The sequence below is a fragment of the Cariama cristata genome, unplaced genomic scaffold (genome assembly GCF_000690535.1).
Source record: "Cariama cristata isolate BGI_N322 unplaced genomic scaffold, ASM69053v1 scaffold691, whole genome shotgun sequence".
In the NCBI taxonomy this organism is placed as follows: domain Eukaryota; kingdom Metazoa; phylum Chordata; class Aves; order Cariamiformes; family Cariamidae; genus Cariama; species Cariama cristata.
In genome coordinates this window covers 48,242-72,395 of record NW_009598515.1, presented here as the reverse complement: position 1 = coordinate 72,395, position 24,154 = coordinate 48,242, and the positions used below count along the sequence as shown (strand labels likewise).

The 24,154-nt window shown below is 35.1% G+C and overlaps 1 protein-coding gene across 1 annotated transcript in view; it reads left to right on the top strand.

Annotated features, from left to right (window-relative positions):
- ERC2 (ELKS/RAB6-interacting/CAST family member 2) overlaps positions 1-24,154 on the top strand; it is a gene marked incomplete at its 3' end in the record, with an annotated part of 125,395 nt that overhangs the window by 57,046 nt on the left and 44,195 nt on the right. The window contains exons 2-3 of the mRNA XM_009709311.1: positions 4,056-4,079; positions 4,710-5,126. Coding sequence (XP_009707613.1) covers positions 4,056-4,079; positions 4,710-5,126 — 441 coding nt within the window. The remainder of the gene's footprint in view (positions 1-4,055; positions 4,080-4,709; positions 5,127-24,154) is intronic.

Genomic DNA, 24,154 nt, shown 5'->3' with positions numbered 1-24,154 from the left:
CAGCTTGTATGTGTCGGCAGACTTGCTGAGGGTGCACTCAATCCCACTGCCCATGTCACTGACAAAGACGTTAAACAGCGCTGGTCTCAATACCAAGTCTGAGGAATGCCATTCTTCACTGGTCTCCACTTGGACGTGGAGCCGTTGACCGCAACAACTTGGACATTGAGCCATTGACCGCAACACCACAACTCTTTGAGTGCAGCTATCCGACCAATTCCACTGAGTGGTCCATCTGTCAGATCCATGTCTCTCCAATATAGAGACAAGGATGTCATGCCGGAGAGTGTCAAATGCTTTGCACACATCCAGGTAGATGATGTCAGTTGCTCTTCCCTTATTCACCAACGCTTTAACCCCATTGTAGAAGGCCACCAGATTTGTAAGGCATGATTTTCCCTTAGTGAAGCCATGTTGGCTGTCACCAATTACCTCCTTACTGTCCATGTGCCTTAGCATAGTTTCCAAGAGGATCTTTTCCATGATCCTGCTGAGCACCGAGCTGAAACTATAGTTCCCAGGGTCTTCCTTTTTTTTTCCTTTTTAAAAATACCATCTCTTTCTTGCATAATCTATATGCAACTTCACGGGAGTGCCACACCTGCTCAAATATGATGGATCTGCCAGTTTCCTCAGGACCCACAGACACATCTCATTAGGTCCCACGGACTTGTGCACCTTCAGGTTCCTTAGATGGTCTCAAACCTGATCTTCTCCTACAGTGACTAGTTCTTCATTCTCCCAGTCCCTGCTTTGGCCTTCTGCGACTTGGGTGGTGTGGCTGGAACGCTTGCCAGTGAAGACTGAGGGAAGAAAGTCGTTGAGTACCTCAGCCTTCTCCATGTCCTGGGTAACCAGGTCTTCTGTTGCTTTCCAGAGAGGGCCCATGTTTTCCCTAATCTTTCTTTTCTGTGCCTTAGCATAGTTTCCAAGAGGATCTTTTCCATGATCCTGCTGAGCACCGAGCTGAAACTATAGTTCCCAGGGTCTTCCTTTTTTTTTCCTTTTTAAAAATACCATCTCTTTCTTGCATAATCTATATAGCAAAAGCCAGCTAATAGTAAATTAAAAAAAAAAAAAAAGTACATTTGCTAGTTTGTAATTTGTGTAATACTCAATAATGTTGCTGTTGAAGGACTGTCATTCTGTATGAACACATTTCTACCTGAAAACCTGCCAGGTATGAGTCAAAGGGAGATTTTGCCATTGTGCTGAATGAAGCTGGGAGTCACGTACATCTGCAGTTCCCGGTGTCTCAGTGCATAGACAGTTGATACTGTCTTGGAAACTGATTTAATCACAGGTAGCCTGCTACTTTTACTTTTGACCATATCTTTTTTACTGTATGCTAAGTGGAGCGTAGTATGTCATAAATGTGTATTTCTTTCTGAATGAAGTAGGGATATGAGTTTTATATGAGTAGTCAATGCTGTTTTCTGTGAATATTCTTACAATAACCCTAATTTGATAATATGTATGTTTAGTTAGCTGGGTTGTTGTCACCGTTTAAGGCTGGGCCGGCTCTTAAAACAGGCGGCAGACGCTCTTGTTAACCCCCTCCCTCCACCAAGGAGGTGATAGCTTTTCTAACCTGATCCCTGGCTGCTTGGATAATTTCTCTGCATTCCTCCCAGGCTACCTGTCCTTTCTTCCACCCTCTGTAGGCTTCCTTTAAGTACTTGTGGGTTTTTAAGGCCTTCTGGGCTGCTAGTGAATGTTGTTGGCTCATGTTCAGCTTTTCATCCACCAGAAAAACAAGTAAAGATGCGTCAGATAGGTCAGTTATATGATTCCAAGTCTGAAGTCATAAAAAAGATGATGTTTACCTAAATTATAAGATTGAATGAAAAATTTATATAAATTTTCTTTTATTTGATTGTGGTCTTTTTAATTTTTGTCACATTTGCAACACTCTCATAGTTTCCTTTGAAGATCTTGAATAAAAATGTGTTTTTGTAAACGGAGACTGTGAGTCTCCTGCATAATTGCTTTCTGTCAGAAGCTGGGATTTAAGTGGCACCCCACCTTTCACCCCCAACCAGTAATAACACAAAACCTGAACAGAAAAAAATCTGTTCCTTGAACTTCAAGATAGAAACTTGTATTATGAGTGCTTAAATACTTTAAAAAAAAATAAAAATCTCTTACAAGTCATGCCACTGAAACTATTGAGTGTAATATTAAAGTAACTTGCAACATCATCAAGTAAGCTAGAATGTTCTCAAAGATGAGAATGGGGATATTCCAATGTATTCTGTCATATTTTTTTCTGATAATTTACTTTTAAAAAACGTGAAATGTTACTTTTACCTTCTCCCTTGCCTTTTCCATCTCAATAGTCATATATTGAAGAATGTAATGTGAAGGTGGTTTCTGGTTTTCTTTTTCCTTTTTTTAAGACTCTTAAACCATGATTCATCCATGTTTCTGCTCTAATACTAGTGAAGAAAATTATATTTTCTTGCATAGAGGAAACTTGCAATCTATTTAGTAAAAACTGAATTATTTTGAATTCAGTAATTTCAAGCATCTATTCTCGTCCAACTTTTAATGTTACAAACCTACAAAGGATTAGAGAATACAGTAAGTCTGTATTCTCTGATGCAAGGTGCCATTTAGTATGGAATCATTGCAAAACTGCTGTATTGACTGGTTAAGGTAATTACAAAAATTATGTCCCTATGTGTTAACGTAGTGAAAAAGCATTTAAAAAGAAATGGTTTTGATTCTGTTTACTTTGCAGCATCTGTCCCTCTCTGTTATTGCCTTCCCATGTCTTTGTTAATTCACTCATTCATGATAATCATTGAATATAATTTCTGTACTATTTGAAAATTTGATTTGGATTTATGCACTGAATTTCTGTCCTAAACCTGTCCATCTTGGGGTATATTAGTAGATTTAAAGCAGGGAAAATTGCGACGTCTAGAGTTTTATGTTTATTGGGAGCTTTTATGTAAATAATTAAAAAGAATATGAGATTAAGAAAAGTTAAGAATTACCGTTAAATGATAGCAGGGCTGTAAATAAGTAACCTACACTTGTATGCTCTTAACTGATTGTATGCCTAATAAGATGCAAATATTAAGAGAATTAAGATGTGAACACCTGTGAAAACACTACTATTTAACAATAGAACAGATTCAAAGCATCTAACTGTACAGAATTCTACCACTGGCGATAATTTTTTCCATTTGAAATAACTGATAAAAGACATGATTTCAAAAGGTTATTTTCTTAAGGTTTTGCATTTGTCATTTAGTTTAAATTATTGTTACAAATTGACAGATTTAGATATAATTGGACTAAACATGAAGGTAGTATCAAATGAAATGATGTTTTGCTGTTTGTTTGGAGTTTTTTTGGGCTTTGTTTTGTTTTTAGAATGTGGAGTTGTGGAGTACCCATTAATGCAAAAAAGTGGTGCCATGCATTTAACTCCCCTAATTCCTGCAATTATGTCTTCTGGTACGGACTGTGTGACTATTCAGGAATTCATATTTCTATAAATTAAGTATGCTGTGTAGGCAGTGAATAGAGGGAAAAAATAAGAAAAACCAATTGTCAGATAAAAGTGTAGTTTGAAATGAACATCATAAACCACAGTAACTTAGGATGATTACCTGTGTTCCAACCTTAACATGGGCAAAATCCTTTTTGATTTTGATTTGTGTTGAATAAGGAGTGCAAGATTTAGCTCTTGAACAGAGAAAGACTACTGTACTCAGACACAGCACAAATATTTTAGGACAAGTTACTGTGTTTTGAAAAACCTTAAAGTGTAAAAGAATAATAAGATAAAATAGGAATGTTATTATTCACTGTGGGAATAATACTTTTCTTTGTCGCATCTATTGAGTAAAGTCTGTCTATAGTTTAGGTTTATATATTTGAGTGCTGTGAAGTTGTTGCCTTTCTGTATAACTCAAAATTATTTTTTTCTGTTGAAGGTACTTTTTGTTGAATTCAGTTCTTTCTGTTGAATCTCCTTTGCTTGCATCTGACCTTTATTTATGTTGATTTTGCTTCATTTTTTCATTTACCATGCTGTTCAGTTTTTGGATGCCAGGAGAACAAAGGTTTGTCCACTATTTGCAGTCAATTTATTTTTCAAAATTCAGTAGTGCTTATTGTGTTTTTTTGTTTGCTTGTTAGAGATACAGTAATCCTGTTTACTAAACATGTTCATAGCTTTAGTTGCCAAAAGCAAAACCAAAACCAATCAGCCACAACTCTGCCTCTCCCCAAAGCCCCCTTCAATTATAGTGAGTGCTTTGACTTTATAAACAACAGTACTGTTGAGTACGATGAAGGCCAGAATTACCTTTAGTCTATGAAGTAATTTAGAAAACATGGAATACTGAGTCTTTCAGCTTTGTAGGTACATATTGACTGTACTAATGGATGTGTCAATTCCTAGTCTTTGGGTTTGTTGGTCTGCCTTTCTTTGCTATTTATTTCATCTGTAGCTCACGCTACTTTGTGCGTGTGTTTATTGTCTTTTCTTTTAAAGCACTTGAAAGATATCATTACAAATATTGTCACATGCATTTGCTATTTTATGAGGTCATTTGATAGACTTTCATCATTGATTCTAATGAATTTTTGTAACAGCATAAACCAGAAGTTTAGTCAAAGACTAATCCTTCATTCAGATCCTAAATTGATTTCCACACCCCTCTTTTTTTTCTTTCTCTTCTTTATTGCAGCATCTGCAAATGACAATCCAGGCACTTCAAGATGAGCTTAGAACCCAGAGAGACCTTAACCACCTTCTCCAGCAAGAAAGTGGAAACCGAGGGGCTGAGCATTTTACCATTGAGCTCACAGAGGAGAATTTTCGAAGACTTCAAGCAGAACATGATAGACAAGCTAAAGAGCTCTTCCTGTTGAGAAAAACACTAGAAGAGATGGAGCTTAGGATTGAAACACAAAAGCAAACACTAAATGCCAGAGATGAATCGATAAAAAAGCTTCTGGAAATGTTGCAAAGTAAAGGTTTACCATCTAAAGGAATGGAAGATGACAATGAGAGAACTCGAAGGATGGCAGAGGCTGAATCTCAGGTTAATCATTTAGAAGTGATTTTAGATCAGAAGGAGAAGGAAAACATGCATCTTAGAGAGGTAATGAAAAACTCATTTGTTTAAAAGATATTGTCGAAGTACTTGCTGTAATTTTAAAAATATACTTTAGAGTATCTAAGTTTTCTTTTTCTACTCTCATTTTTTCATAAAAAAGATAACATGCATTTGTTTAACATCTGTAATAAACACAGAACAGGACTATACAACATTTGAAAGCAGGTATAAGAAATTATGGAAGAAAAGTAATTGTATTTGGGGCTTCTTGTCTCTGACACTGTTGCTTTGCATAGTTTCTGTATTCTTTGTATTTTGACAAATCAGTGTTTGGCAAATGAAGACTAGAACTACTGAAGAAGGAAGTAACACCTTCTGCTGCTGTAAACTAAATAGTCATGAGTGCATGCTACTTTTGTTTTTAGTTTTATACCACTTGTTTGAAATGAGTGTTTTAAAATGTTTTGCTTCCATATAAACAAAGGCTTCTGCCTATGTGCATTTTTAATATATTTTCATGTGTGCTACTCCAACTTTTTAGGTAAATATACCATATAATGTTGCCACATTAAAACACTGGGGTGATGGCTGCATTGTACTTTGAGAGATCCTTAATTTGATCCCAAGCCCAGTTCACCAGCTGCCCACATCACTTGTTGAACGCTTATTTGGGATGATTGAATTAGTACAACTGAAAGAAAATCTGGCCTGGTGTCAAGCCCATCTGTCCTTCTACATCCCAGCAACCCATCAGCACTATCATGACTAGTGTCAGGCAAACAAGACAGTGTGAGTCTTCCTCAGAAACACCCTGTTGCTTCCTGCTAAGAAGGGCGAAAATTGCAGGGCGGTCATGTACAAACTACCCACAGTAAGGGAAATCAGGATAAATAGGTCTATTTCCTTAGAAACCTGGCAACAGGGTAGTCTGATTGAACTTCCAGTCTAGTAAAAACACCAATTTGCCTGACAGATCAAAGCATGAATAAAATTAATACAAGAGCACAGAAAACTATTATTGGCTCCTGTATATCACTAAACGTATGAATGCTAGAGATTAAGAACAGCTGTTGACATCTACAGAATGTTGTCTAAATATTTTCTTTGCTATGGACAAATTCTTTTATATTTAGCTTGTGGCTACTTTAGAGTGGTGGTTGTTTTTTTTTCCTCCTCTCTTTTTTTTTTTTTTTAATCTTCTCTAACCTAGAATGTATATGGAGGACTCAGTGGTATCTGGGGCCCATCTGAAGCCTGGAAACTTGAAAATTTACAAGGCACAATGATACATTTCAGTAAAGTTGTCTTGTGAAGGTCTGGATCCTCAATATTTTCACAGGCAGAATTTTAATTAAAAAGTGATGCCACCCATTAATGAAGTCTGAAAATCAATGGTTCCTGAAAGGAGTTGCATAAGGAATTAATGATATAGAGTTTGTGAAGAGGGAGGACTGTGGAAGAAATTCTATAAACTAGCAGACAAATTACTGGATTTAGATCTGGTATTCTCAGAGTAGCACATACTGTCTGTTTCAAGGATGGATGATTTGCTATTTATTATTTGTTTTGTTATGTTATTGTTTGTATTTCACCAGTATCACTTAAGTTTGTGAATTCTAATTTGGGTATGTATTGGACATGAATAAATTTACAGTGGAAATTTGAAGAAAGTTTCTAGTTAGCACAGTAGTTGAGAAATAGAACTAAATGGAGCTTAAAAAGTCACTAAATGTAGAGTTTCAAATAAAGTCCTTGGACATCCAATTTGTTGATTAGTCCAAGGAATGCTGAAAGGAGATTATATTGCTGCTTACAGACTGTGCATGTTTCTACTATATTTATACTGAACTGGTTTTGTTTCATAGTTCCCCTTAGGTTCCCCTCAGGGGCCAGGAGAAAAATTGTTTCTCCCTTAATTTATATGAAGATATAGAGACTGTCTTTTGTGTGGAGTACTGCAAGTATAGAATGGGGTTTACTGGAGTTTCTGATTCTGACATGCTGATAATGCCTTGGTAACTGGTGAAGGTTAAAAAATTTACAAGATTTACTGCCTGGAATCTGTCCCTCATGCATTGGCAGGAACTCTCTAGAGATTTGGAGATTTTTGGCTAACAATTTCCTTGCTATTATAAGAATTCAAGGCTTTGAGTGAAGTCTGTCTCTCCAGCTCTCTTCCTGCTGCACATGGTATTTGTGGTTGGTGTTGGTTGTGGGTTTTTTTTGGCTGGTTGTGGGGTTTTTTTTTGGTTGGTTTTAAATTTTTTTTCTGCATATTTGGGGTTTGTTGTAGGGAGTTTGGAAGTATGATGTGTAGGGTGTATGAACTCTTTGGAAACTAAATGTTTAGTAGATGCCTGCTTGTTTTTCCAGGAGTCTGGATTTGATTGTTCAAGTGGACTCTTGGAAAATGTTCTGAGGTTCAAATTTTGTCTTTCGCTGTCTTGTTATGGGAAGTTATCTGCATACTTTGAGGGAATATCAGATATCTGTATAGTTTTTTCTATTTGTTAAATGTCCAAATGGATCAACTTTCGATCTTCATGTGTAGATTGGTTAGTCCTTGTTTATTCTGTAGTGCTTGTTTGAATTGATGTCACTGCGTGTAGTCTTCATCCTGCACAATACAGTTTTCCAATGTGATAAAACAGGAATTACTGTGTTGAATTTTCTGCGGTAGTCTCCTCAATGGATTGATATTTTTATTTTTTTAACTAGTGTTTGTAAGTTTTCATCCTAACTGTGTAAATGACCTTGCAGATTTACTGGAATTTTTTTTTTTTTTTTTTTTTTTTTTTTTTTTTTTTTTTTTCCCTGAGAATGCTTTAAAAGTAAACTGGAACTTGGATACATTTTTAATTAATTAAGTTCATGAATTATTTAGTAGTCACTCAAATTGTGTTAATCTTTCTATATCTTTAACAAAATATTTGTCATTTTAGAACTTCATCTAAAATATTCTGCTTTCTGTATTTTTACAGGTCGGAGTATAGAGCTCATGTGTTGAGTATATTTCTGAGAAACTAGTATATTGTCATGTGTTACATACTGTTTGATCAAAATCTGAACGCTTGTTTCTGTTTTTTAATTAGTTTTGCTATTTGACTTTCTGTCACTGCACTTGAAACAAGTTAAGGAAGATAAACTTCTTTGTAGCAGCAAATTAAGTTATTCAATGAACAGAGTTTTCTGATGTGTCGATTTACCCTTACAATGATAGATTTTTCTGTAATCTCCAGTTTTTTTAGTGCTCCCTATGGAAAAAAATCTGAACATGGTGGAAACGAGGTTGAATGTGGAAAAAAATAACTGAAGACTACTGATTTTCTACAGCCTCAACACTATGTTAAAAAGCATATGTAGATCGACTTCTCATAAGCAATGCTGTTGATATTTAGTTTAAAAATATTTTCAGTCTGAAGTTTTTGAGTTCTTGAAATCTAATTGTGTACTACCCTGTTACCTTTAAATCCTAGCTGGAGAAAGGTCAAGTCTTATATGTATTTTGCTGAACTTTTGACAATGTTTTCTGCTAATGCAACCATATCTTTCTCCCTTATGCTGTTCATTTCTTAGTTCCTTAAAACAATGCCAAAGCTGGAATCTATCTTCTCTCTTGTTCATTCATAGTCTTCTAGATCTCTGAACATGGTGGATTAGAAAGCTATTGGATGAGAAGCAGAAGAAATTGATTTTGTTATTAATAATCACTGGTGGGTGGAATTTTGACCAAACCAGAGGATTAAACTAACACGCTGTGAGAGAAACTGAAGCAACTGGTCGTGAAACATTGGCAATTAAGGACATCCTCTTTTACACAACCACGTCTTCAATGACTGTCAATTCTATCTCCTTGACCTGCACCCCTCTGAGCACTGATCATACTAGGAATTGAGCAGTAAGAGATAGGTTTTGTTATTCCAGAGCTGCTTTTGTCTAGCTAGTAATTTTTTCTATGTTTATTTAACTAGGTAGAGAGAAATAACTTTTCTTGTTGTCCTTCAGCCTCCACCACTTTGTCAATTATGAAATTTCTCATTTTCTGCCCATTTCACGTAAGAATGCATGCTACCAGAAACTAACTTCCTACTGTTTTGATTCAAAATAATTTCTGAATATCCAAGAATCATGTAAAAATTTCTCTTTCTTAAGCCATTGATTATTTCTTTTTTTTATTTTTTATTTTTTATTTTTTTTTTTATTTTCAGCGGATTTGGACTGACTGGCGTGTTAACTACTTGGACCTCAAAGATTGTACCTTTCTGCAATGTGCAGTCTCCTGCATCTTTAAACTTTGTTTCACATAGGCAAACTTGTGATGATAGGTTTACTCAAGTTTTGTGCTTAAAGGTCTTAGGAATGGCAAATTTGAGGCTTATTATATGGGAGGAAGTGGACACTTTAGCTGAAGTTGGAATCCTGCTCTTTCACAGGAATAGCAAGAATGTCAGTGTTGGTAAGGTTAACTAAAATGATGGGAAATAAACTATGCAAAAAATGGGATTAGATTTCTTTCCATGTATTAAGAAATTTAAAAATCTAGGCAATAAGCTTTCACAAGGATAGCTAGATTCCCAGCTTTGTGATAGTTGTAACAAAAGTTTCCTTAGTGGCTGATTCACAAAGCAAGAAAGAGCAAATAAAACTCCGTCTGAATAGCAAAAAGTGTGAGCAGGTGTTTCTGCATAAGGTTTGGAGATGCAGCCTATTGAGGAGAGGATGTTGAGCTCTTTTCCGTGGCTTCTGAGAACTTCAGCCCAGCTTGCACTCAATTTTGTATCACTGAGTTAGACTGAATCCTGTGTCTGTAGCTAACCTCACTCAAATATTTCTGTTAATATTTTTCAAAGGTATTTTATTGATATTTTCTGAGACAAAATGATATAGTATTTGCTTTGATAAGGAAATAATGTAACCTTTTCAGAACAAAGTTGTCTTTGCAAATACACACACGTAAGAAAAAAGACATTCTTGGGCTTTGTAGTCTCCCTTTAAGTATGTTAATGGTTGAAAATCTGTCTTGAAGCCATAATGTCATACTACGGCATTCTTCATGTTCAGAATTAAATATTATGAAGATCACTAAATATACATTCCTGTAAAAAAACTGCCTTAAAGTTCTTAAATTGGTTATCACATGTCTCTCCTAGAATTTTAAATAAACATTGGTTTCTCTATAACTTTGGGAGAACTGTAGGTAATATGGGGATTTTATCATGTGGAAATCTAGCACAGATGTTTGGTATTACTTTTTTTAAACATAGTGACCACACATTATTTACCCTAAGTACCATTAAGTATTTTTTTATTATTGCTATTAAAAATTTGCCTTAGGCGAAGTCCCACTAAATCTCTAGTAAAGTCAAATGTTAAAATTCCAGCAAGTATTTTATTATATATACATACACGTATATTACACATGCCCTCTCTATATAACATACAATTTCACTAAAACAGAATCTGAGATCATATAGGATTTTATATACGCATTTTAACTCTTATCTTGCATGTATTCTTAGGATAATGTTGTTGCACATAGTTTAAAGCTACAGCTTTTTTATATGTAGTGGAAAGAAGAATAACACAGCCTCTTTATGATAATTTAAAGTGTACTTCTAAACTTTCAAGGTTTTTTTAAAACTTGCTCTATCTTTGAACTCAGTTTGGTCAAATAATGAAGGCTGCTGATGGGATTTGAACTGCCATCATGAATTAGTTATTGCATGTTTTTAAAGTTATTAATGGAGCAAAGTTCCTTCTTCCACTGTGAATAGAACAGATGCCTTGCAGACTTTTGGTGTTTACTGTAAATGTCTTACACTGGAGCCAGTAGTAATTTACTAAGGAAATGCTTTATCGACACCAAACGTTTCTTCCCTGAAGTTAGTTATATAGATTAACAACCATTCTAGACTGAACCTCTTTATTAGGTTCATTAGTGCCTCTTTCCTTTTATTTCTCCTGGCTCAGCTCAAAATATTAATCTTATCAGTTGCTATAAAGACAATTACTTTCTATCAAAATATCAATAGTAATAAGTGTTTTTAAGGTGACCTTTTAAGTATACAGAAGGACTTTGTAATGTTAACAGTCACTCCAGACATGAAAAAGTAGACAGAACCTGATTATGCTCTAGAGAACAGTTATTACTTCTAACATAGCCCATTCAGATTTTGTTATGCCCCATGATACCCTTGTCAGGGTGCTTGGTTGCAATAGTTTTTATAAGTCTGCATGGAGGATTAGAAAGCTTTGTTCATTTAGAAATCAGTTTCCTTAAAGACAAGATTGCTGTCCATGACAACATCACCAGTAGTTTGGAATCTAGAATATGAGAAAACTGTCAGTTTCAAACTGGCATGTTTCAGAGTAACAACTAAAGAAATTATTTTAGGAAGAGAGAGAAAAATCAGAGATTCATGAATAAGCTGGATTTTCTATACCTTTCAATATGTGGAGGTGATAAGTGTTGATCCTGCTGACATTCCTGAAAGTGCATCCTTTGGAAGGTAATCTGGGGACTGTCTTGAATTGTTGTAAAACTAGTGTTGCCCTAGATGTGGAAATACTATCTTTGCAGGACTGTTTGCTCAGTTCACACATTTACAACTTTCAGGCTGCATGTAAACATTTTAGAGACTAGCCAATAATGAAATGAAGGAAAATGATCAATTTTGGTTTTTATCATAGGATTTGTTTCCTTTCATCTTCTCTCTACTACCTTTTAAATTCTCTGTTCTGTAAACATGCTACTACTCCTCTCTGTGGCGATAACTTCATTACTCTATTCTAGAATGTAATTAATTTTCTCTACCTTCATCTTCTTTTCCTTGTTCATATGGATGACAATAGCTTACATGTGTGACTCTCAGCTCTGACATGTATTTTCACAGAAAGAATCAGAGCTGAATTTGAGGGGAAGAGGGGAGTTGGTTACCCCTGAATTCCTATGTATACTTTTCTGCTTTTGACTCTCTTCTAAGTGCAACAAGATGTACCCAGAGAGTAGTTAAGCCATGGAATAGACTACCCAGAGTTGTTGAGGAACCCTATTGGGCTGAGGAGATACAAGATACAGATTGTAAGTCCCGTAGAATTTATGCTCGTAGCACACTTTATTATACTTAGAAGTGCATTTGAAGCCATTTGGTCATATTGTGTGCTATCTTCAACATTTATTTTAGAATTATTTTCATTTAGTAATTCTGTTCCCGTTAGATAATCCATGGATAAGACTTTTCTTACAACAGTCATTAGAAAAAGAAAAGACTTGTCAGAGAGAATGTGGAAATTTGCTGCTCTTACTGAAATGGAACTAGACTGAGCGTGATTATGCATCTCCTCAGCTGCTCTGCACAATGTAACACCTAGACAGTGCTATCTGATAGAAGCCGTGTTTACTAATCACTTGAACCATTCAATCATCACTGAAGATTAAAAAACAAATACAGAAACAAAAACAAATCACCAAATTATTAAAGATTTTGTAGTTTTGTTGTATACATAGCTCATAATAAATAATGATTACCTTTTGCACCTCACTGGGATCAAAGTTAAGAAAATACTTCACAGAAGAGCATGAATGTGTCTTCCAGAACTTCAGCACTCTAACAAAAATATTGATCCTTCCACTGACCTCTGTTGCTGATAATGTTTGCCTGCCTCACAGTTTATTTTTATCAAATTATGTCTCAATGTCTGTCTTAGCATAATACTCCTCTTCTATAGGTAAGGAAAATGAAGCAAAAGGTAAGTCAACAAAACTACTCGGGTCTTCTCAAAATCAGCAATGAAGCAGGGGGAAGGATCTGCATGAGTTCCATGTGTGTTCCCTGATCACTGTTATTCATGTCAGTCCACCATGCAAATGGAACTGCCGTAGTTAAAAAAGGAGTGTCTTTATTCAAAGATTTGAATTTAAAATAGAAGAATGTATTTTAACATGCTAATGTGCTACTAAAAACTGCCATAAGCAACTATGGTCAAATCACCTTAAGGAGAGGACTGCTGGAAATGAAAAGGCTTAGCGAAAGAGTAGTGCTGACAGTTGTGTGAAGAGTAGGCTGTGGGTAAGAGGGTTTTCAGTTGTCAATTTAAGATCTGCTGAGTACTTGAGGTGGAAAAGTTGCCATTAGATGTGAGATTTCTAATACAAGCACTGCTCCTCGCAAGCCCTCTGTTTCAAGCCAGTCAGACCTGGAGAGTTTATCAGATTACCAGTTCTACCTAGCACAAAGCGGTCAGTATTTATTGTATTTTGAAAATTCAAGGGAATCAATTCAATTCCAAGTGTGGGCAAGAGTGTACATCCTTAACATTTGATAACTTTCTGTTGCATCACAAGCTATCTCTTGAGGGGAAGATCTAATATTCTGAAATGCCATTGCTTTCTATTTTCCTTCTATTATTTACTGTCTTTCATAGTCTTGTAAGATCATGCTGGCCTATTTTCTAGTAAAGGAAGTGTAGACCTGATTAGATAGTATTAATGCAGGTTCTAGGCTATTTATGTATTTTTAAAAAAAAGTTTTTTCAGGCTTCAATCAAGTGAGTTCTTACTCATGTCCTGAATTATTGTTCATACTTCTCAAATCAATAAACTTCATTAAACCACACCCCTCTAATCTTCTGCTTACACCGGACACATTCAAATAATGTGTCCCACTTTTGCTGACTCCTACCTGCACTTCATATTGAGGTACAACTGACTGAATCTACTAGGTTTTTTTTTCAGCTTCATTTGGGTCAATATAGCCATTGGACAATGCTTAAATCAGGATACGAAATATCGTAAGTTAATGATACGGTCTCTTATGGCAGATGCTGTCTTCCTACTTAAAAACATTACAAAGAATTTAAGACTATACTACTAAGCAAGAGTTAGAGTAACAGTCATGTTGGGTTCATTTACTGCAATTCAAAATTACTGACCTTCAGCCAGTGGGTATAAAGTATTGGAAACATGCTTATGAGGTGGACCTCAAACCTGAACCAACTTTTTTATTCCAGTGTGAGAGTCGGACCGTGACATCCAGATATATTGTCTTATAATGTCCCAGAAGGAAAATCAGTCTGAAAAATTATTCTATCATCCATTTTAAATGAAAAGTACTGTTGAATTTTTTATGTTAACAGTGCTTTCCCACTGTATAAATATTTCCAAAAGAATACTGGAAGAAGAGACTGAGAATCTGATTAATTTCAGTTATTGTTAGTTGCTGTAAACTGACCTGTCTTTTACTTACTGCCTTCTGTGTCATCTCACAAGCATACCTTAGAACTCTAGAGGAAAATGAAGATCGTGTAAAATAATAGGTTGAGGAACACTCGTTATTCTTCTAAATCCTTTATATAGTAGCAAACCCCATTTTGTCATTTTCAGGGCGTCTTCTAAATTCTAAAACAAAACTACTATTTCCAGCACATCACATGTTTTAGCTAAGTTGAGACTCCTTTGTCTTAGGAATCATGCAGCCTTTTAGCTGGACTAAAAACTCAGGTGTTGTAGTCATACGAGCTTGAGTTCCAGAAAACTGCAACAGGCTAGCCTCCTGTCAAAGACTATATACACATGTGTATGTATGTACACATTTTTTCTTTTGTGTGGATGTAAAGAACCAAAAGAAGAAAATGTGTTTTGTCATCTTTAAAAAAAACCCAACACCTCCCCCTTTCCCCTGTCTCCCTCCATCCCCTAAAAAGGAAATATAGCTTTTCATTTGCTAAACTTTTTCCTTGTACAATTCTTAAACTCTGTGTGGCAACATGAGTTTTACCTTTGTATATGCTTGTCCTATCTCAGTAATAAAAGTGGAAGTGTATTATAGGCACTAGAATATGGCTAATAATGTAAACTCTTCCTAAAGTTTCACCTGAAACTCAGTTTGATGAAGGAAAAGTGTGTAATGTTAGATTAAACCATTTAACAAAACGATTTCTGGTTTAATGAACAGATGTAAATTTCTTGTTGAAACAGTCTGACCGCTTTCTTCAGAAAGAACACATAGTCTTTGATCTAGTGGAACTGGAATTTAGCTAGTTACTAATTAGCTGATCATATCCTAATTTTATAGATGTATCCATTGGCTTGAGACATAATCTTGATTATAGGCCAATTTTTTTTTCTGTTGACAGCTTTAGCTTGGTAGACCAACATGATTATACAGCTCTCAATATATTTATTTGCAAATATAAAAACTGATAATGAGCATAAATATATCCTGTCTCACTATAAAAATACAGTTAAAATATTGATGAATAACCCCAATGTGCTCTGAAAGATGTATCCACCAAAATTATGAGTATGTTTGAAAGTACTGATGACCAAATCCTGTCTGTGTTCTTTTCGTGAGTCAAATGAGGTCAATGGGATTAATTGAGTGATTTAAGTTGAATAGGATTAGATTTGAAAGAATAAATGAATCCAGACTTGGTTACTGCTTGGTTACACTGGTTGGAAGGAAATAGTTCACTGTAGCTTTTCTGTAGCTGGAGCTGACTTCTTCCCCTGCTTGGCTTATCCCATTTAACAACACATATGTCATCACACTCATGTAGAAGTATTTCTGTTGCTCTTCAGATTATTTTCTTCTCACTGAAACATAAAGCTTTATAAAAAAACCCAAACAAAACCACCCAGACTTTTTAGAGCCATCTATGTACTATGAATGTATTTAGAATAGTTACCGGTTCTGTGTGTTCTTGCGACTGTCATTTCCAAGATTAAGGACAGTATTAATACAGGCAGTTATATGAACTCAGGGGACTACTCGATATTATGCATATCTGTAGGGTTTGGGCCCTTGCCTGTTCCTTCCACTTTCATAGGAAACGGTTGAACAATATTACTGCTGTTTTTTAAATAACACTTCATAGTCCTTGTTGAAGAAAATGAAGTGATAAGTAGAAATGATATGTGATCCTGGGAAGTGTGAATCAGACATGGTTCCCTAATTACTGAAAGAGGAGTGCTTATGCAATATCCTATTATAGACTGTAATGAATTATCATTTTTTGGGAGGTGTAGAAAGACAAAACTGTAGTGTTTCCTACTCTGTAGACTCAAGAGGTATAAGGGTTATATCTAGTATGTTCTTTTTTGTTGTGATTTTTGCACAATTTATTTGAATTTATTCCTTTAAAATACACAATTTGTATTCTCTCCTAGGCGCTTAGGATACTGGAAGATTTTGTGCATAGTCCAAGTTCCACTGACGTAATTCAGAAGAAGAAAAATAATCTAATAATTGACATAGAGAAAAATGCTTAGTCAACTTACTGCTATACTTGGTAATTGCAAACAGATTCTTCTTAGTGGTGTATCACTGGATTCTGGCTACTGTATTCCTCCATTGACAAATTCTTACGCTGCCATTGCTCTGCTATGCTGGCAATCTGATTCCTAATTCACTTCAAACCAGCATGTCTTGTGAAAGTGTTCCAAATGGGGTTAGTAAAGGGACATCTTACTGAAGGGAATGTGCTTCATGCACTGTTCTCCTTAAAATCTGCATTTGCAGAGTGCACTATTTTAATCTGTTAATAGATATTTAACAGCTAGATATATATTTCTTTAGTCATATTGCTTTAATGTCTTTTGTTTTGACATCTTTTTTTTCCTTGGCATCTTTTATTTCCCGGAATATAAATTTATTTACAAAAATATGTGGATCTTAGGTTTTAGATTTATAACAATGAATATAAGGTAAGTGTTGTGTTTTTCTTTGGCTCATTATTTGACTCAAATGTTGGAATAAAGTATTCTTTTAACATGTGATCTTTAGAAGAACTTGAGTAATTTCTCAGTTCATGATATCTTTTCAGCGAGTTCCTGCAACCAGTGAGTGAGTTAAGCTTCTATTTTTTCATTATCACCTGAATTTTTGTGAGGTTTATTACCTAAAGCAGTGGTCTGCAAATGCTGAACAAGAAATAGCACACAGTTTGCTAGATTTCTGAAAGTATTGGGAGAAAAAAAGGTGTTATTAACTTGTGCCCTTATTTGCCACATAACTTTTTGTGACTATTGATAATATTCAGATGATATTAAGATTAAACCTTAAGTAAGTTCAGGTTTCTCTTCTTCAAGTGATATTGCTTATTTGCAAATGTATATAACCCATGAATTAGCCTGTTCTGCAGGATTGCTTTTGATAAGAAACAGTTGTTTGGTAATGAAGTAATGCATTTTCTGTGGTAGCTATATGCAGAATAAGTCAAATTATGGTTCAAATAGTTTGGTTGTGACTGCCTTTAAAGTGTGGTACTTGATGCTTCTTCACCAGTCATTGACAACATATCACACTTACAGGGGAGCTGAAGTGCCATACTTCAAAAAGGATGTTTGTGCCACCAAAAAGGAAAAGATGCGTTGTTTCTGCCATGCTTCCAAAGTATGATTCAGTTTTATAAGATCATAGATCTGGCTAATGTAGAAGAGATTTTAGTAATTTTTATCATGTTAAATGAACAAATAAGCAATGGCATGTTATGTAAGTGGTATATATTAACATTTTTGTTAGAAATTACTATGCAACTATTATGATTATGCTATTCTTTTGCATTATTCACATTAAAAGAAAGGTTGCATGGAACATTTTATGTTTTCCTAGAGGAACTGTGCTATGAAAATTGAGGCATAGAGAAAAAAAGAAAAACCACATGATAGTCTAAGAGTACAGCATATATCTGATTTGCTTGTTTTTTCGAAGTTCTTTCCTTTTTTGAGTTAGCAATTGGTTTATAATCTCCTATCATAACTCGCTAACTAGAGTACTTTGTGGTTCACTACTTCGTTTAGCTTCCGATTCCACTACTATATCTTTCTTTTCAAGATGTTTGTGTAAACTATTGATCAGAATCTAATTGTATAGTTTAGTTAAAAACAAAGATGTGAAAAAGTGTCTCCTGAGTAGTTCTAATGTTGGTATTTTGAATTACAATGGGAACATGATAGGTCTTATTAAAACCTCAGTACAACTGTGCACATGCTCTTATGAACAGTCCCAGTGAACATTGTATAAAATTGCATGGCATAGGGAAAAATAGTAATCAAAGATCTAATCTCTCCTCTTCTTATATCACAAACTAATCCCCATACATGGAGATTTGTAATGAGAACTGAGAAAAGTTAATATTGTACTTTGTTATAAATGCTGCGTATTTCCTTAATACGCAGCACCATTCCCAAACACCACTTCTCAGTTTACATACACCTTTGTTTCCTCTGGAACAGTTAAACTTCTGCAGACATGCGTTTTCATGGATATGCACTGGGACGTTTATGAAGATACAGACTTCCAGGTATATAAAATTAATTCAGCATTGGAGGTCATAGACATTCAAATTATGCTCATCACTTAAGAACATCCTATTAGTTGCTGTTGCCTTCAAGTGAGATACTATAATCTGCAGCAAAAGTAGCCTGTTAGAGGTGAGAAACTTTTTCATTCCACAGTTTCAAATGTAATATCTCCTGTTAAAAAAAAAAAAAAAAAAAAAAAAAGGGTAGTGGTGGGGGTGAGTATGGGGGAGGTGCCTAAATAATTCCTAAAAATCAGCCAGTATGTAACTTGATCGGTCCGCACCCTTCCTGTAAAGGCTGTACGGTTATTTTGGTCACTAGATGGCACTCTTGAATGAAAATTGGTTTTCATTCTGGTTTTCGCAGATGATGGCTCCCTATTTGTTTTTTTTTCGTCGTTCATTTTACAATGATAGAATTAAGAGGATGACTACGTTCGTTTTAAAGTCGATGGAAAGACAATTTCACCGAGACTTTATAGTAGTCTCTAAACTGAACGCAGGTCAGAATATGTGCATCTAAGAATCAAAGCAAGGAGACAAAGTATAGTGCAGCGCTCTGCAGAAAAAGTGAAATCAGTAATTCAATCTGACAGTATTAGTGGAATTTAGTCCCGATGTGTTAGTCAAGGTTTGTAATTTATTTTAATTTACAAAAGTAAAAGAGCAAACTAAGATGTTATCTTCCTCTTTTGAATGGAATTTCACCATGATACGAGCTCTCATACCCCACCTGCTGAAAGACACCACTACACTGATACTATGTGATTGGAACCTGGAAAGCGGATAGTGGAGAATATCACAAGTCGTGCTGACATGCCCTGCCGCATTTCCAGATAGGCTTGTGATACTTAGCTTACTCGGAAGGTTGTCTTGCCTTTGTAATGGCATGGTAATGTATAAACATACTGAAGAAGCGAAAGGAAGCACATATATAGCTGCCTTTGCATGACATATGCATTTTGGATCTTCTGACATGAAAGCCAACATACAGATACAGCCTTCAGAAATTTCTGAAATACTTCCTATAATTACTTCATTATGTAAAATAAGGTACCTGGTATTAGATAAGAAGGCTATATAAGTATAATAAAATTAAATAATAAGATGCAACATGATTTTAAAAAAGCTTATTTATTATTAACTCTGGTAGGAATTGTAAATCTAAATCTTCTATTCAAAATCTAATCTCTCATCTGCATGAAATATTAATTGTTCCTTTATTATCTTTGTGTAGTAGATAATACTTAAATTATTGTGTTCCTTGAGAAGAAATGGCTGGGACTTACTCAAAACAGCAAAAAAGATACATTGTTTCTATTAAAAAATGTAAAAAAAAGTTCAAATGAAGGCTCTATTATAGATCCCACAACAGGCCTTCATAATTTTTTGTTTCAAAATTTATATTCTACTCAAAATATATAAGACTTTTAAACAACATGAAAGTAGTAACATGGAATATATGAAAGACATTAAAAGAATTTCAGAACCAGATCCTCTAACAAGAGAGACAGAACATGTTGAGATGTTGAGCAACTAGTGACCATTGCTTGGGGCGGGGGAAGAAGAAAAAGAACGGATGAATCAGAAGTTTACTTGTACTCTTCACCATCAAGATTTTTTGTTTAACTGCTACACATCAAGAAAATGTGTGGTTAAAAGTAGATCTCATCTAAAACCCAGGAAAATAAATAACAAAAAAGCCCAAACAAACTAGTTTCAAATTATGTGACAAACTTTTGTTTGATGTATATACATCTTTGTTTCTTACCTCAGTACACATAGAACACTGGAGCAATAAGAATAGGAATTGCCTCAAACTTTTGTCTTTTTTTCTTTATTTTTTTCTTTTAAATCTGTGGTGAGAGATGTAATAATGCAACAGTTTAAAGCAGATGACTAAGGGGTGCAATTGCATCTTTTTGAAAGAAAAGTTTACTATTACATGTCTGATAATTATAATTTAATCATCTTTTATAGTGAAATAGAATTTAATTATTATGAGCTGGTCATGTAAGACAAACTATGATAGCATATTAGGGAACCACTTCTGGTTATTTCAAATGTTAGCAAGTTTTTAATAAGATCTTGAGTTCAAGCAGCACTGTATAGAGCTGCTGAATCTTGCAGCTTAAGGCATCTGTGAGACACAGGGTACTCTCATGGCTCCAGCATTCCTTTTTTCAAAAATATAGTGAAGAAGCTACCACCCAGAAGAACAATGTCTTCAGTGAGAAAACATAATTTTTCTACATCTTAAGACTCATAGTCTCCGTCACTCCTGATGAATTTATCTGTTCTAAATATGAGTAATTCAACTTTTTACTATTTATATTTTTACAAGTGATTGTGGAAGTGTCAGACAGATGAGAACACCCAATACCTGCTAAGTTGTTGCCTTTGATGTCATCTACTAAACATCCATTTTGATGAAGAATTACAGTAGCCTAGGGAATTACCGTACTGATAATTCCCTAAGATGTAGCTTCCATTCTTCACTTTTGTCTCACATTGAAGACAAATGTGAAGCTTTTTGTAGCTTGAAGAAATACGATAATGGTAAGCAAACTTGTGTGGGAGGCTTTTTTCTGATTTTGTAGTGCAGTTATACATGCCACAAACAAATTTTTCCTTTTGTAGAGCTCTCTCAGGACAGAGTTCTCACAAAGGAGGTAGAATCTATACTCAGTTTAAAAGTGTACCTTTGTAGCACAGGTGGAAGGATTTTTATTGCAGATGCATTGTTATTTCCAACAAAAAAAGTTGGTCTGTTTCAGAGCATTGATGGACTCAATATTTCAGAGTCCAGAACAATCAATTTATTCTCAATTATTCCTGACTTGCTTGGAGAGAGTAATTTTCAGCTTTCAACTTGAAAAAGGCATATTTTCACATAGGAGTACATCTGGCAGACAAAAGATTTTCTGCTGATAACAAAACTCAGAAACCCTTATCAATATAATGTTACCCTTCAGCCTTTCAACAGTATTGTTGAGTGTTTACAGAGGTCTTGGCAGTGCTTATATCCCATCTGCATCATTAAGGCAGAAGATGATTGGCCAGAAAAAAGGAAATTTGACCAAGAGATTGGGAACAGATAAACGTACTCCCTCTTGTGTTTTTTATTTAAAAAAAAAAAAAAAAAAAAAAAAAAAAAGTTCATTTTAACAGCTTGGAAGATAGAATTTATCAAAACAATAGTGGACTTCAGGATGGCAAGACAGAGCTTCTGGAAGGATTCCAGATCTGGGCTTCTTGTCTCTGACACATGTGGTTGGAAGCCTGGTGCCATGTGCAAACTTGTTCTTTAATTTATTAGCCACTTTTTATGAATGGTTTACATTCCAGCAAAGTCTAAAAATACTGGTTTAAATATTCAGAAAAACCTGGGGTCTGATGGAAAAAATACAGAATTAGAAACTTGTATTAAAACTTTCTCTCTTTTCATTCCTTTGAAAACAAATAATGAATACATTATTAGTAAGCTGAGTGTTCCCAGTGTATGAATTTATGGTGACTGAGCTTTACAGTAACGTTTGATTCATTTTAACATTGTGGAGATTTAACTAATGTAAAATATATTTGAGTACTTCCTACAGTCTCTTCTTGCTAGAATCATTGGGCAGTATGACAGTGATAAACTCCATAAATAAGGGAAAGTGTAGGCTGTGTAATAACAAATGCCAGCAAGCAGGTTTTGGAACTGGTATGTACATCATCATGATGTGATATTTGTGAAATGCTTATTGGTTATTTAAAACATGCTGACAGTCTTAGCAGAAACTCTCCAGGGAAGAGAAGTGAAAGAACTAATGTGATATATTTAGTTTGCCAGTTGTGGAGGTTATTAATCTGTGGATTCATTGCAAACAAGAATATCGAAGAATTCTAGGGTCTATGGATGGTCAGAGGGACCATCTCTAAGGGATGGTTTTCTGAGTCAGTGGTCAGGTTAACTAATACCTGCATTCCTATCATTGCAATTATTGTGGCCAAAGCAGCAGTTCAGCTAGTATTTTCTGCATTGACATGTCCTTTGGATTTCCACAGGTGTCTCACCTGGCTATAGAAGCCATGTTCAGTAATCTCTTAAATCAGATTTCTTGTCTCTGCAGGAGAGATCCATTTAACACTTGTCTTCTCTCCTCATGTTTAGTAGCATGGTTTTTGGATAGGTATTTACCATAGAAAAGTCAAATTTAGACAATTGTAAAAGCATGAAGGAATTTACAAATAAAGCTTGTTATGTCAGATTGGAAAAGGTTTTGTACATGATTTGAATAATTACATTTGCCACCGTGACAGCTAAATTTATTTGACTGTATTCACTCCATGTAAAAATTATTTATTGTAAATTTGGCAGTCATCAGTGTTTCTAGTCCTTCAGTAGACTGCTGCGCCTTAAGGTTGCAATGACTTACAGATTTATGAAAGAGCTACAAGATTCCTTTTTCTTCAAGAACACCTTCCCCTCCTTTTGCAGATCTGAGTTTAATATTCCAGTTCTAATGCATTGTAGTCCTTTGTCTCCCAGCCCTTTTCCATTTCATATTGAAAGTAGAGTTTAGCAATAACAGTATCAGCCAGTACCAGGGTGAAACAATTGAGATTTTTCTACAAGACTCCTTTGTCCCACTTTGGTACTCTACCATATTTCATCATGAGGTGATCTTGATGAAACCATTCTCAAAACTTTTGCTGAAGATAGTTTCAGAATTTCACATTTAATCAAGTTATATGCTAACCTGTATTCCTTCTGAGACACATTCAAATCATGAAGAAATTATATGGCACTTAGCTATCAGAAGAGCCTTGTTATTTGAAGGCTGAAGCTCTCCTTTCCTAAACTGTTAGTCCTATTGCGAGACTGAAAAATTTGACTGTCTCTATGAATAAGGCTTTGCTATGAATATCTGGCTCTGAACACGTTCAGAACTTTTCATTCCAGAAGTGTTACATACTGCTTGGGATTCACTTACAGGGAAACTTTCCTGAAAAAAGGAAAGTTTACCAGCTTGTCCATCCTCTGGATTTCTCTGAGATGCTTTGACTCTTTATGTGCTCTCCTTCCTGCCTGCCTCCTCCCCACGAATTACTCCCACTCTCAACTATACTCAGAGCATGGAAAGAATGGCAGTAGGTTGTGCCTTGGTCTTGCATCTTTTATACTGTGAGTGTAGCTAGGATGCATGTGCAGAGTACATAGCAGCTGTTGTAACTCTGTTGCAGGTGTATAAAGCACATGAGTAACCTTGTGTGTCTATCTGGCTGTCATGGCTGCCTGGCTACTCAGACTTCAGTTATTTCCCAACCTCCAATCCAAACAGTAATTACTTGGGTGTTCCCAAGTTGTGTATGGCTACATAACTATTTATACAGATATAAACAGCACCAACAAAAATCAATGTAATGTACAGAACGGAGTCTTAAATCTGGCTTTTCCAAGTGAATTTCCTGGCTATAGGACTATTAATAATTACTTTTTCTTTTCTTTCTTTCCTCTAGACCTGAAAAGTTCTACCTTAAGTTTCTGAAATGCACCCAGGTATTTTTGGGGTTGACAATTCCCATCTTCCAGCAAAGAAAATTAATTTGTTTCTATATCAGTGTTCAGCTCATGAAAATACAAAGCTTCCCTTTCCTACTGCCACTAATATTTCTGCACATTCATGTTTCTTCCGCTGTAGTTTTAAATAAACACCATCAAATTAAATGCAAAATCTGCTACATATTAACTTTATTTATTTGTTGTGTATGACACTTTGCATAAT